At 56.3% G+C, this 13,292-nt stretch overlaps 1 protein-coding gene across 1 annotated transcript in view; it reads left to right on the forward strand.

Moving 5' to 3' along the window:
• Positions 1–13,292, forward strand: part of LOC130037482 (contactin-6-like) — a 158,444-nt gene that overhangs the window by 118,608 nt on the left and 26,544 nt on the right. The window contains exons 12-16 of the mRNA XM_056129323.1: positions 7,381–7,556; positions 7,817–7,934; positions 8,375–8,533; positions 8,630–8,779; positions 12,588–12,658. Of these exons, the coding sequence (XP_055985298.1) occupies positions 7,381–7,556; positions 7,817–7,934; positions 8,375–8,533; positions 8,630–8,779; positions 12,588–12,658 (674 nt within the window). The remainder of the gene's footprint in view (positions 1–7,380; positions 7,557–7,816; positions 7,935–8,374; positions 8,534–8,629; positions 8,780–12,587; positions 12,659–13,292) is intronic.

Raw genomic sequence — 13,292 nt, forward strand, 5'->3', positions numbered from 1 at the left:
GACAATGTTCATGAAAAATGAAGTAGGCCCTGACGTTCCATTTGCTCTCAATGGAATGAACATCTCTTAATGCAGCAGTTATTAGAACTCAACCTGAGGAACGACTTGGCACCAGAGCTGAACAGGAGAAAGAGAGCAATGTGGAACACCCTCAAGAGCGTTGAAGAAGTTGTTAAGAGGACACAGAATCTCCAGCTCTGGGCACATCTTTTTGACTCCACCATTCTTCCTGCACTAACATACGCCTCAGAGACCTGGGCCCTACGAAAACAGGATGAGAATGCTATTCAGGTCTCCCCCAAAATTCTATTGGTAAAAGCCAGAATGATTGTTCAGGGTTAAAGTGCTGCCGTGCATGTGGTCAGCTCCAGTGCAGCCCCTGAGACCGCAGAGCCCCCAAAGCCCCTCAAGCATTGCCAGAAGCCACTGTGAAGGCCGCAGGCCCCGGACTCCGGGAAACATTTCACCCCGGGCTCTCGCAGACTGAGCGTGTCTGTGAGGCACGTCTAGGCCGCATGAGCACTGCTGTGGACACCTAGCACTAATGAGCAGGGGAAAAAAATTCCCTCTATAATTCCCAGAACCAAACAACTCAACCCAAAGCAAATGCAGACAGAAAAGCAGGGCAGAGCTGATGGGAGAAGGAATTTAGGCCCAGGCTTTCCTGCAGGCAACGGGCCTGTCCCCGCAGCCTGGAGAAGGTGGGGTTAGGGAGCCCGGTCGTGAGCTGCACTTGCTGGGGCAGAAATAAAACACGCCAGAGCAGAGGCAAGGGAATACAATACACCACAGCAGAGGTGAGGGAGTACAATACACCAGAGCAGAGGCCAGGGAGCGTCTGCCCTGGCTGAGGGGCGACGTGAGGCTGCCTCAGGCAGACACGGGCTCGTCCTGTGGAGATGGAGCCTCCAGAAGCCCTGGCCTCGGGCCCCACTCAGCCCGGCCCACAGGCAACCCTCACTGCAGGGAGGAGGCGCCATGTGGGAGAAAGACGTCCACGGAGATTTTCATGAGCTGCGGGCATCGGGAGGGGCAGGAGTCCACATCCGGCTGGACGCCGGGAACAGTGACACTCACCTGTGGTGGCAACAGCAGGACGTGGGCACAGGAGACACATGCTGCATGTGACCAGGTCTCAGAGGTTGCGCCACGGTGGATTCCATTCCCAGCTGCCACCAACAGCACCTGCCAGTTTGGGGTCTGCAGCAGTGGTGCCGCCGCCGTCCCAGAGTTTCTCGGTGAGTGGGATCAGGGATGAGCCCCGGAGGGCTGCTGGCTGCAAGTGAGGACAAGTTAGCGGTGATGGGGACCAGGTGGACTCCAGCCTCAGGGCGCTGCCATCTGCCTTGGGGACAAATTGCAAGAAGCCCCTCATGTCCATGTCTGTGCCCGTGGATCTCTGTGATGTCTCTGCAGTGCATCTGGAGTGTCACAGACAGAACGGAGCAAGGACCTTTGAGTGACACCTGTCCTCCACTGGGAGCCGCCAGCTCTAGCCACTGCTCAAACACTCAGGAAAGTCTGTCACCCAAAGAATTCAACGGAGTTAAAGGAGCAAAATTCTCAGACTAAAGTGGCCCTGAACGCAGTTTTCTGGGTGCCCTGTGTGCAGGTTGGTGAACCCAGGTGGTGTCAGGGCAGACATGAGGAGACGATCACGTGACCGGCCCCATGACATGCTGGCATGACTCAGTTCCCTGTCTCTTTGGATGAGACCAGAAGAGTGTTCTGGAAGCTTCTGGGCAGTTCAGAGGGGGTTCCCGACTCGGCCAGACCCTGGCCTCGCCCTCTCCCCTACATTGTGAGAAAAGCATGTTGAATCAAGCTGTTTTCATAAGATTTTTATCTCACTGAAAGAAATCGGAAGTGGCAAATAGTAAAATTCTGAAGTACCCTGAATATTGCATGAAACTTCTCCTTCATCTTTGGCACTGCACCGTAGCACTGTCCTCCCGTTGTTCATCGATTTGCTCAAGCGGGCTCAGTAACGTCTCCATTGAGAGACGTTACTGTTTTTGGCATGTTGACTACTATATCACAGGTAGCTTGCCAGGCTTCGCCGTGCAGGTGAGATACTCTTGGTAGCTTGCCTGGCTCTCCGAGAGGGGCGGAGGAATCGAACTCGGGTCGGCTGCATGAGCCACTTGCAAAGCAAACGCCCTACCAGCTCTGCTGTTGCTCCCAGCCCTTTCATAATTATCTTTAGCATAATCTTGGAAAAGTGGCCAGCTCTCCGTGGCGGGGAAGGAGCGCATCTCACGAACGCCAACAAGCGCAGCCCTGACTCGGCCTCTCAGTTTGGTTTCCTCATTGCTACTGAAGATCGTAAACAGAGAAAAGTTGAGAGAATCGTGGCGCAGGGTCTCCTGCGCACACCCACAGTCAGAGCGGGACTCCAGTGTCTCCCGCCACGGGCCCTGAGTCCCGCCCCCTCGCGCCTGCCCGCCCGCAAATCCATCCTGCCCCCACTACGTTCTCCAAAACCCACCGTGCAGAGTAGAGGAAGTTCCTGCCATCACATAATTCTATTCATGCTGTTTCCTTGAGACGAGAGAATCTTCAGACAGAACAACAAAGCCACCTATAAATTTGGCAATCATTCCTAAATTATTTGTTTACATTTACAGGATCATCACATAACTACGTATTTTTGTGCTAAATAAATACACATGCACCTACACATAGTCCTTTTCAATCTTGAGAATATTATTTGCAAACAATGTTTCTCAGGTGTTCTATCCTGAGGGGCCGGGAGATAGTGGGTGCGACTGTTGCCTGGCTTGTAGGTCACCCAGGGTGGAACCAGGACCCCACATGGTCCCTGAGCCCACCATGAGTCCCTGAGTGCAGAGCCAGGAGCAGGCCTGCCTGGGGGTGCCCTCTGCCCCCCCAAAGGAAAAAATATCATGAGATGTACTTGGGGTTGTTATAGAGATTTAAAGTGTTTCATAGTCTAATAATAACAGAAAACAGGATTGCAAAAATCTTCGATCTTTGTCGCACTAAAACCCCGGCAGGGCTTCTAAGTGCAGGTGCAGTGAACAGGGTGGGTTCGGACACGTGATTTTGCATCCGTCTTGATTATTCTGAAGTGTCAGTAACTGATATCACTTACTGGGTGCGAAATCCAAAGTCGAGAGTCTCTGGCCATCTATTTTACACGCTTGCGTTTTCCTCCTTCAAGAAATTCCGGGCACAAACCACAAAACCCACAGCAGCGCCGTTGCTCAGAGCACAGGAACTGAACTCATGTCGTGAAAACCCACAAAGAAGGAAGTTCCCAGAACCCGCATTCCACCTTCCCCTGCCTCCCCCGAGGCTGCATTCCTGGTGACAGGACAGACATTCATTGAGTGCGTGTACATGCGTGCTCTCGTGGGCTGGGGGCCGGATCACCCGGGACTTGCCTGTGTGAGGCAGGTTGTCTACCTCCAGGCCACGCCTCCGGGCCCGGAAACACACAATTTGAATACATTCTCCAGGAAATTCTTAGGTAAAGGTAAAGGCCCTCCCGTTGATCGTCGATTTGCTCCAGCGGGCCCAGTAACGTCTCCATTGGAGACTTTGTTGTTACTGTGTCTGGCATATTGAATACGTCACGGGGAGCTTGCCAGGCTCTGCCCTGCAGGCGAGATACTCTGTGGTAACAGCATCGTCATTCCCGGCCTAAAATAGCACCAAGGATCCCGTAGCTCCTGCTCCCGAGATGGCCTCTGCTCCAGGCACCACGTTCCCCCTCGGGGTCCACTTGGAGCAGGGCACAGGGCTGGAGGCCCCACCTGCCCTGGCTGCTGAGAGCCCCCCACCCACCCAGGGAGGACCTGGGTCCGGCTACTGCGTGGTGGAGAGCCGCATGTGTTGGTCTGCAACCGGGGACAGGTGCTGCTTCTGGAGAGGTCATGTCTGCGCCCCAGCCCCCCCTGTGTGGCACTTCCCAGCCTGCCACGGCCACGGCGTCTCCTGCAGTGTGTGACCCAGTCCACGGGCTGAGACAGATCCCCTCCCCTCCGTCTCTTCCCTTCCTCTCTCTCCCTCCCTTCCTCTCTTTCCCTCTCTCTTTTTCTATCTCTCCCTCTCTCCCTCTCCCTCTCTCTCTCCTTCTCTCTCTCTCCCTCTGTTTCTCTCTCCCTCTCTCTCTCCTTCTCTCTCTCTCTCTCTCTCTCTCTCTCTCTCTCTCTCTCTGCCCGTGGGCAGTCCTGCTCCTGCCTGTTCCCATTCCTTCCTCTTTGCATCGCCTGTTCCTTGCAGGCAGCAGCTTGTTCTGCAGAGAGCACCCGGCCAGACTCTCCAGTTGCACCTGTCAGTAGAAGGCCCTTCTTTGGATGGAACCAGCTCCCTGGACTTTGGCCAAAGGACTCCTCATGTCCTCCTTGGACAGAGCCTCTGAGAACAGGGCCCCACCTCTCCCCTCACGGGCACTCTCACCGCCTCGCCCTGGGCTGGGCGCTCAGCTACACCACAGCCAGGTGGGGACTGGATGGCCCGTGGCCCCCAGCACGGGTCTGTGTCACAGAGGGCGGCTGCCCTGGCTCTGAGCCCCGCCAGCCCCAACACTTACTGCACAGCCCATGGACCCCTGACCCTTGGGTGTGACCCCTGGCCCCAGGGCTGGGCTGGGGCTGAGCGTCTGTGTGGTTTCTATGTGATGTCATTTTCAGTGCCTGAAACTTATTTTAATTGCCCTAACTAAAACTTAGGATCAGAGCGGAGCTGCTTTCCAGTCCCTCTGTGGGGAACCAACCCATCCACCCAGAATATATAAGAAATTTGCAGTGTAATTTTTTTCCCAAGAAACTTCAGAAAGAGAAAGCGTTTTCTCTCCAGATGAGAGGTTCCCATTTCCGTGTGCCCCTGGATATGATCTGCCCTCGACTGGGGTGAGAGACGAGAAGAAGGCTGGGACCTGCATATGGATCGCCCCACAAAGTGATGCTCGGAACTTCTCTCCAGAATACTCAGAATAAAAGTGATATTTATTTCCCCTGGGGGCTGGGGGTTGAGATGCGGGCACGCAGGTGGAGGATGTGTTATTGGAACGATACCTCCATGGGACCCTGTCATTAATGATATTGCAATTCATCATGCCTACATTTTTAAATTAAAAGAAATTAAATATCTGGGGCTGGAGCCATAGCACAGCAGGTAGGACGTTTGCCTTGCATGCGGCCAACCCGGGTTTGATCCCCGGCATCCCATATGGTCTCCTGAGCACCGCCAGGAGTCATTCCTGAGTGCAGAGCCAGGAGACACCCCTGAGCCACGCCGGGTGTGATCCAAAAGGTAAAAAAAGGAATTAAATGTCTAATAGAGTATGGGAAAGGGCATTTTGAAACTATCAGAACATAAAGGCGTGTCTGACGGAGGTGGGGTAAGGTTTCTCCCGGACGTCCAGAAGTGAACTGTGAGCTTTAATTTCCCACAGCTGTCAGGGAATTAAAACCCAAGCTCCAGCCCTGTAGCACAGCGGGTAGGGCGTTTGCCTTACAAGCGGCCAACATGGCCGACCCGAGTTCGATTCCTCCGCCCCTCTCGGAGAGCCCGGCAAGCTACCGAGAGTATTCGATATGCCAGACACAGTAACAACAAAGTCTCCAATGGAGATGTTACTGGGCCCGCTCGAGCAAATCGACGATCAACGGGAGGGCCTTTACCTTACCTTTACCTTGTTGCTTCCCTCTTGCCATGGCCGACCTGGGTCAGAGGAATCTCTGCCGTGGAAGACTCAGGTCAGCAGCACTTGGGCACGCACAGTGGACACGGCTCCCTTGGGGAGGGCCCCTCCTCAGGGCTCAGCGTCTCTGCAGTGGCAGGAAGAAATCATGAGAAAGCAAAGAAGCACTTGGAGCACATCTCTGAGAATCAAGCTTAACCCAGAGACCCTCCAGGAGGGACCTCCCCAGCATCCGCCCGTCGCTGCTTTAGGACACGTGGACTTGTGCTTGTGTGTGACCATGCCCTGATTCAAACCTCTCCAAACCTTTGATCCTGGTCAGCGTCGGTGTCTAACAGCAGACGCACGTCCAGCTTCTGTGACTGGGTGGCCCGTTGGGTCACCTTTGCTGTCTGAAATGAAGAATATTTACGTTGTTATTTACAAAAAGGCAGAGCCTGCCAAGCTCCCTGTGGTGTATTCGATACGACAAAAACAGTAACAACAAGTCTCACAATGGAGACGTTACTGGTGCCTGCTCGAGCAAATCGATGAACAACGGGAGGACAGTGCTACAGTGGACAGTGCATGTACAAAAAGGCATCAGGGCCACTACCGTGGCTGTCTTGTGCCCAGAAAATCAGCTCACCTGTGAGGTCATCGGAAGGTGGAGTTGTGCTCAGGACCGTGGGGGCGGGAAGCGGGCCCAGGGGAGGCTGCAGTGCACGGTCCTCGCGGAGCTGCAGGGGTAGACGATAATTCTAACACCACGACACGGATCTTAAAGGGGGAAACACATCTCACCCTACCCGCGACGTAGTTTAAACAGAGATGGAGGATTGCTGGCACAGAAACTGAGTAAATAGATTCGTTACTCATAAATCAAAGTGTGTGAGGCTGGTCCCTGCGCAGGCCCCAGGGCCATCATCTCAGAAACACAGTTCGTCCCCAGCATCCGAGTCAGCCACAGTGACCTAGACTGGAGCCATGTGGGCTGGGCGCCATGCTGGGATTTCAGAGTAAAAGTTGCAGTCAGAATGACGGGGCACGTGTCTGTGCAGTGCCGCCGTCTCAGACCCCGACCTCTCGAGATGCTGCTGTAATATAGAGGATTAATAAAAGTGTGCTTCAGGCTTTATGGCAGCAATATGCTGTGCTGGTAGATGCAGAGATACCAGAGAAGGGGAAGAGACTCTTATACTGACCATAAAGCTCTGGGCTGTCATTGTAGGCGTCCGAGACCTACACAGACAACCGATAGCTCTGTGTGTGTGTGTGTGGGTGTGGGTGTGGGTGTGAGTATCTGTGTGAGTGACTGTGTGTGAGTGTGTATATGAGTGTGTGTGAGTGTGTCTGTGTGAGTATGTGAGTTTTTGAGTGTGTGAGCGTGTGTGAGTGTGCGTGTGTGTGAGTGTGCATAAACATGTGTGCATTTGTGTGTGAGTGTATTGTGTGTGAGTGTGTGAGTGTGTGTATTTGTGTGTGAGTGTGTGTATTTGTGTGTGAGCGTGTGTGTATTTGTGTGTGAGCGTGTGTGTATTTGTGTGTGAGCATGTGTGTATTTGTGTGTGAGAATGTGTTTGTGTGTGAGTGTATGTGTGTGAGTGTGTGGATGTGTGAATGTGAGTGTGTGAGTGTGTGTGGTGTATGTCAGTGTGGGTGTCAGTCTGTGTCAGTGTGTGTGTGTGAGTGTGTGTGGCGCCCCCAGCCCCGCGTCTCTGTCCCCACAGAGAGGACCCTCATCACGCTGCCGCCATCCAGCATGGACGTCATGGTGGGCGAGAGCATTGTGCTCCCGTGCCAGGTGACCCGAGACCCCACCGTCCACGTGGGCTTTGCGTGGACCTTCAACGGGGAGCTCCTCAACCTCCAGAAGGGAGCGGCCCACTTTGAGCGGGTCGGCGGCGTAAGTGTCTGGGCCCTCAGAGCCTGGCGAGTCGCCCTCAGGCCTTCGCCGAGTGTGTCCCTCCCCGCCTGGCGTCCCGCGTCTGCCCACGAACCCTGCCTGTCTCAGCCGTCTCGTGCCCTTCACAGAAAGGGCCCATCTGCAGCGGTCAGGGGCTGGCCGAGGGCTGGGTGTGCGATGGGCCATGTGCCGTGTGGGTCGGTGCCCCCAGCCTCAGGGGGTGCTGGCCGGCAGGACCCTCCCACCCCCTCCGTCTGCAGGAGTCTGTCGGGGACTTGATGATCAGGAACATCCAACTGCACCACTCAGGAACGTACGTGTGTGCCGTGAAATCCACCCTGGAGAGCCTGTCGGCAGCGGCTGATGTCATCGTGAGAGGTAAGGTCCTGGCGGGGGGCAGGGCGTGGCTGGCAGCCCCCTCTGGCCCCTGGCCCAGCTGCTAGGGCTCCTGCCAGGGGTCGGAGGGTAGCAGTACAGTTCCTTTCTCCTGTGGGGGCTGTGCACAGGGCAGGAGCGGGTCCCTGGCAGGCCTGCCCCGGCCCCGGCTCCCCATGTGTCCACGGTAGCAGCCTCCCTGGGCATGCCTCCCCCATGGCTCATCGCTGCTCTGCCCCAAGAGGGCCGGGGTGCCCGCCCACACCGGAGGCCAGCTCCCCGCCGGGTCACTCTCCCTGTGGAGGTGGAATTAGTTGAGCATTAACCCAGATGTGCTCCCCGTGTCCCATGCCCAATATTTTGCTTCCGGCTGAACGCGAGCCCTCTCCACCCAGGCCGCGTGTCTGGCAGTTTCCATAGTTACCGTGAAACGTCTCTTTGAGGTCCCCCAGGCCCCCCCACGGAAGTGAGGGTCGAAGCCATTTCCAGCACGACCTCGGAGCTCAGCTGGACGCCGGGTTCCAGCAACAACAGCCCTGTTCAGATCTTCATCATCCAGGCTCGGACCCCCTTCTCGGTGGGCTGGCTGGCCGTGTCCACAGGTGGGTCTTGGGACCCGTCTCACGGCGGTTTTTCCTGCTCCGTGTCTGTCCTTGGTGGGTGCTGGGTTAGTGGCCAAAGTGGCGCCTGCTTTTCAGTTCCAGAAATTCTCAGCGGCAGCACGCACAAGGCCACGGTGGCCGGGCTGAGCCCCTGGGTGGAGTACGAGTTCCGTGTGCTTGCGGGAAACAGCATCGGCATTGGGGAACCGAGTCAGCCGTCAGCACTGCTGAGAACCAAGGCGTCAGGTAAGTGATGCACATCTGTTGCCCATCTCTGAGAGCCGGGAGCTTCCCTGGAGAAACCAGAGAAGCGTGAACACAGTGCTTCCGTGGTCTCACCCACGTGCCTTGTTCTGAGCCCGTGGCCCCTTGCACATGTCCTATGTGGACAAAGTAGGATTAGCTTCCACCCCTTTTGGGGGGCTGGAGTGATAGCACAGCGGGTAGGGCGTCTGCCTTGCACGCAGCCAACATGGCCGACCCGAGTTCGATTCCTCCGCCCCTCTCGGAGAGCCCGGCAAGCCACCGAGAGTATTGGATATGCCAGACACAGTAACAACAAAGTCTCCAATGGAGACGTTACTGGGCCCGCTCGAGCAAATCGACGATCAACGGGAGGGCCTTTACCTTTACCTTTACCTTACCTTTTGGGGGACGGTGACGCAGATGCTGACCAGGCCCAGGACCACGGCAGGGATTCTGCCAGCGGGGCCAAGGTAGAGGCCTTGTGGTCAATGGTTGCCCAGGGGCTTCCTGGACTGCACGGAGCGATGACCAGGGAACCATGCCGGAGACTGAGCAGGTGGCCCTCGATTCCACACGCCTCCACGCTGCCGTTTTCTCCCGTTATTTCCTGGAATAGTTTGTTCCCGCTGAGGGAGGCCTGTCAGCAGGGCAGAATCTCCGAAATCTCTGCTCCCCTGACCGCAGCCCACGTTCCACGGAGGATGTGTGGTCAGCAAGGGTGGGGCTGTGCTCATGGGGCCAAGGACAGTCCAGCTTGTTGGGGCCTTGGCCACTGTCTCCCTCCACTCCCTAGCCACCGTGCGCAGCCTCAGAGCACCAGTGCGGATTCTCCCTGTCCAGTCAACGACCCTCTCCCAGGAGCCTGGCCAAGCACTGGGAGTGAGTGGAGGCACTCGGGGACCCAGCTCACGTCGCTCCTTCTCCTTTCAGTGGGTGCTCTTGTGGCCCCCTCTGACCCACTGCTTGAGCAGGGGCTGCTGGGTGCCAGTGCTCCTGCGGCCAGCTCCTCACTGACCACTGCCAATTGCATCCAGGAAATGATCGCACCTTCCTGCACCTGGGAACTGAGCACAACCTTCCTGTACCCAGGAACTGAACATGCCTTCCCGCACCCAGGAAATGAGCATGCCTTCCTGCACTCAGGAACTCAGCACGCCTTCCTGCCTTCAGGAACAGTACGCCTTCCTGCACCCAGGAAGTGAACACGCCTTCCTGCACCCAGGAAGTGAACACGCCTTCCTGCACCCAGGAACTGAGCACGCCTTCCTGCACCCAGGAACTGAGCACGCCTTCCTGCACCCAGGAACTGAACACGCCTTCCTGCACCCAGGAACTGAGCACGCCTTCCTGCACCCAGGAACTGAACACGCCTTCCTGCACCCAGGAAGTGAACACGCCTTCTTGCACCCAGGAACTGAGCATGCCTCCCTGCCCTCAGGAACTGAGCATGCCTTCCTGGTGCTGGTACCCATCTACCTTCACACAGTGGCATTTGTGCTGTCTTCACAATGCGATTGATGCCGATCACCAGCTCTATGGCAGCAGACTGACATGGACTCTTGGGAGCAGGCCAGACTGTGGGCTCATCCGGGGACCCCAGCACCAGACATGCCCATCACTGGGGCCTGGCCCTGGTGGAAAGGACTTGGGTGTAAGGGCCTGTGCCTGTGTGTGTGTGTGTGTGTGTGTGTGTGTGTGTGTGTGTGTGTGTGTGTACGCTCCAGCGTGCCTAACTGTGGGGCCGGCTGGGGAAGCGGGGTTCCGAGTGCTTCTCTTCGGGACGTTTCTGTCCTGAAGGGAAGGTGCTGGTGGCCTTGGGGCTCACCTGGCCCGGCTCCTGCAGAGGCGCTGCTGGCCCTTCTCTCCAGTGTGGACGCTCTCTCTCTACAGACCACCGACTCGGGGCCTCCCTGGCGATTTCCCTGACGCTCTGAATCCCACTGAAGCGTCTCCTTTGAATGTGCTGTCAAAGACAAACTCTCTTCAGTAGCTTGAGGGTTAGCATGGCTCGTTTGAAAATGGAAGAAAGGAAGGTGCTTTCTGACCCACATCTCAGGAACGTGGTAACGAGGGAATTAGAGAGTCACTTAAAATAATTTCCTGTGCATCAGGGGCTTTGAAGAGTCTGAATCGGTGTCACTGGACACAGTGGGGAACTAGAAACTTCTCTCTTGGGGTGGGTTCTGCGTGAATTCATGTGACTTCTGGCCGAAGACACTGAAGACCAGGACAAAATCTGGAGGTAAAACGGCGAGTCCAGCGCGAGAAGGAGCCGTAGGCCGAGGCCAGAAGGAAGTGGCCGGAAGGAAGCGGCCAGGCGAATGAGGCCGGAAGGAAGCAGCCTGCTTCCACCAGAGAGCCAAGAAGGGCCAGCTGTGACCCTGGAATGGACAGTCCAGGGTGAGGGTGCAAGGGAGGTGACGAGGCGACGAGGCACTGCACCGTCCGTGACGTCCGAGGGAACTGTGTCCTGTGTGCATCTCACTTCGAGATTTAGCAAGTGGTGTCGGCACACAGAGCATTGGCCGCCACACACCATCGCTCCTCCGTGGACACCTCTAGGCAGCCTGGCCCGCTCTGAGTCCCGTGGCGCTGTACCTTGGGGGGCACCCGCAGCGCTGCAGGCGGCAACTCGGGGACCCCCTGCGGTGGTGGCAGAAACACAATCTCGCTTTGCAGCCCTTCCTCTGTGCCTGGCTCTGTGCTCAGCCATCCGCGCACACAGGCTCAGCCGTGACCACCCCCGAGACCCTCACGGGTGTTCCTGGGGATCCCGCCCCTTCCAGGGGCTGCTCCCTCTGACCCTCATAGACACTTGGCCTCTGGAATGTTCTGCCTCAAAGCCCCACAGTTCTAAAAGACAAGTGGAAACAGGCCCTCCCCCAGGGTCCTGGCAGCTGACCGGGGTCCCCACGGCCAAGGTCAGCACCGGAGCCCGGCCCTGCCGAAGCACACTCCCCAAACGAAGGGCTCAGTTCTGTTCTTCTTTTTTTAATTTTTATTAGTGAAACACCATGAGGTACAGTTGTAGACTTACGAATTTTTGTGCTTGGGTTTCGATTATACAGTGATCAAACGCCCATCCCTCCACCAGTGCCCATTTCCCACCACCACGGATCCCAGTATCCCTCCCACCCCCCATCCCCCATCCCCCCATCCCCCCCTGCCTCTGTGGCAGGGCATTCCCTTTTGTTCTCTCTCTCCTATTGGGTGTTGTGGTTTGCAAAAGAGGCAATGGGTGGCAATCATGTTTGGTCCAGAGTCTACTTCCAGCACCAGCTCTGTTCTTTAAATGATGTTTCTTTACCTCGGTTTCCCAGTCCTTCATGACTTTCAGGAGCACCGCTTCACATTTTTCTATGTCAAAGGAATTACTTTTTAATGTTAAAATATCCTGAGGATGGAACCCCCAAAAAGATCTTTCTTTTGTTTGTTTATTGTAAAAAAAATTAATTAATATACCGCCGTGGTAACTTGTTTACAGCACAACTGTATAATGAGGCACTAGCTCAGCGGTGCCACTGACACATCTGAATGGAACATCATTTCGCCAATTAGTAGATGATGCATAATAATGTCAAAGACATGATGTTACTCGGTTTTTAATTAATTTTGGATCGAGGGTGCTCGTGTATCAAACACAATCGTGTCCTCTCGGAGACTTGGGCGCCTGTGAGCGCGTTCACGCCCGTCCTAGGCGAGGGTCTCTCCTGGCGAGCTCAGGGGCCCGGGCAGGCGAGCGAGCACAGACGCCCCGCGTGGGGTTAACGAGTGCCCCCTTCGTGCCCCCTTCTCTTCTCTCCTCCAGTCCCCACGGTGGCACCGGCTGGCGTCGGCGGGGGTGGAGGAAGCCGCTCGGAGCTCGTCATTACGTGGGAGGTAATTTTCTGTCCAACTGAGTTATTTTGAAGGAAAAAGATTTAGCTGGCCAGGAAGAGCCCTGGAAAACAGAGTTATTTGCTCATGGGGGAGGGTGTACACAGACTTCCTGCTGAGATTCAGCGGCACTGGGGGCCTCTCTGCTCCGTCTCCAGGGGCCGGCCCCCGCCAGCTGCATCCCTGCCTACGGGGCGGCCAGGGGCCCTGGGAACTTTCCCCTTGGAGATGAACTGGGAGGAGACGTGTTTCCTGTGCTCCTGCGGGTGGCGATTAATCATCCTGCCGCTTGGTTTGCTCTTAGTCCCTCTGTGTCTTGCCGAGAGAGAGCAAGGCCCGTGGTCATCGGTTCTGGAGTCTGAGCACTGGGGGGTCATTTTACACTGATTTTACGAAGTTCAAAGTCTACGCGTGGCCCAGCTATCGCGTCCCCTGCCTGTAGAGGGGGCCCGGCTGGCGAAGAGACGCGGCCTCCCCATCCCCTGTTTCTCTCTGCGTCCCTCCCCTCTCCCCTCGTCCTCTGGGGAAGGACAGTCCAGGGCCCCAAGCCGCCATGTCTCCTTTGAATGTCCACGCTCAGCAGAGGCGAGAGGCAGCTGCCCGCAGCTGGTTAGCCCTGAGCTATGCAGCTAGGAAG

Source organism: Sorex fumeus, unplaced genomic scaffold, assembly GCF_029834395.1.
Source record: "Sorex fumeus unplaced genomic scaffold, SorFum_2.1 ptg000072l, whole genome shotgun sequence".
Classification (NCBI taxonomy): domain Eukaryota; kingdom Metazoa; phylum Chordata; class Mammalia; order Eulipotyphla; family Soricidae; genus Sorex; species Sorex fumeus.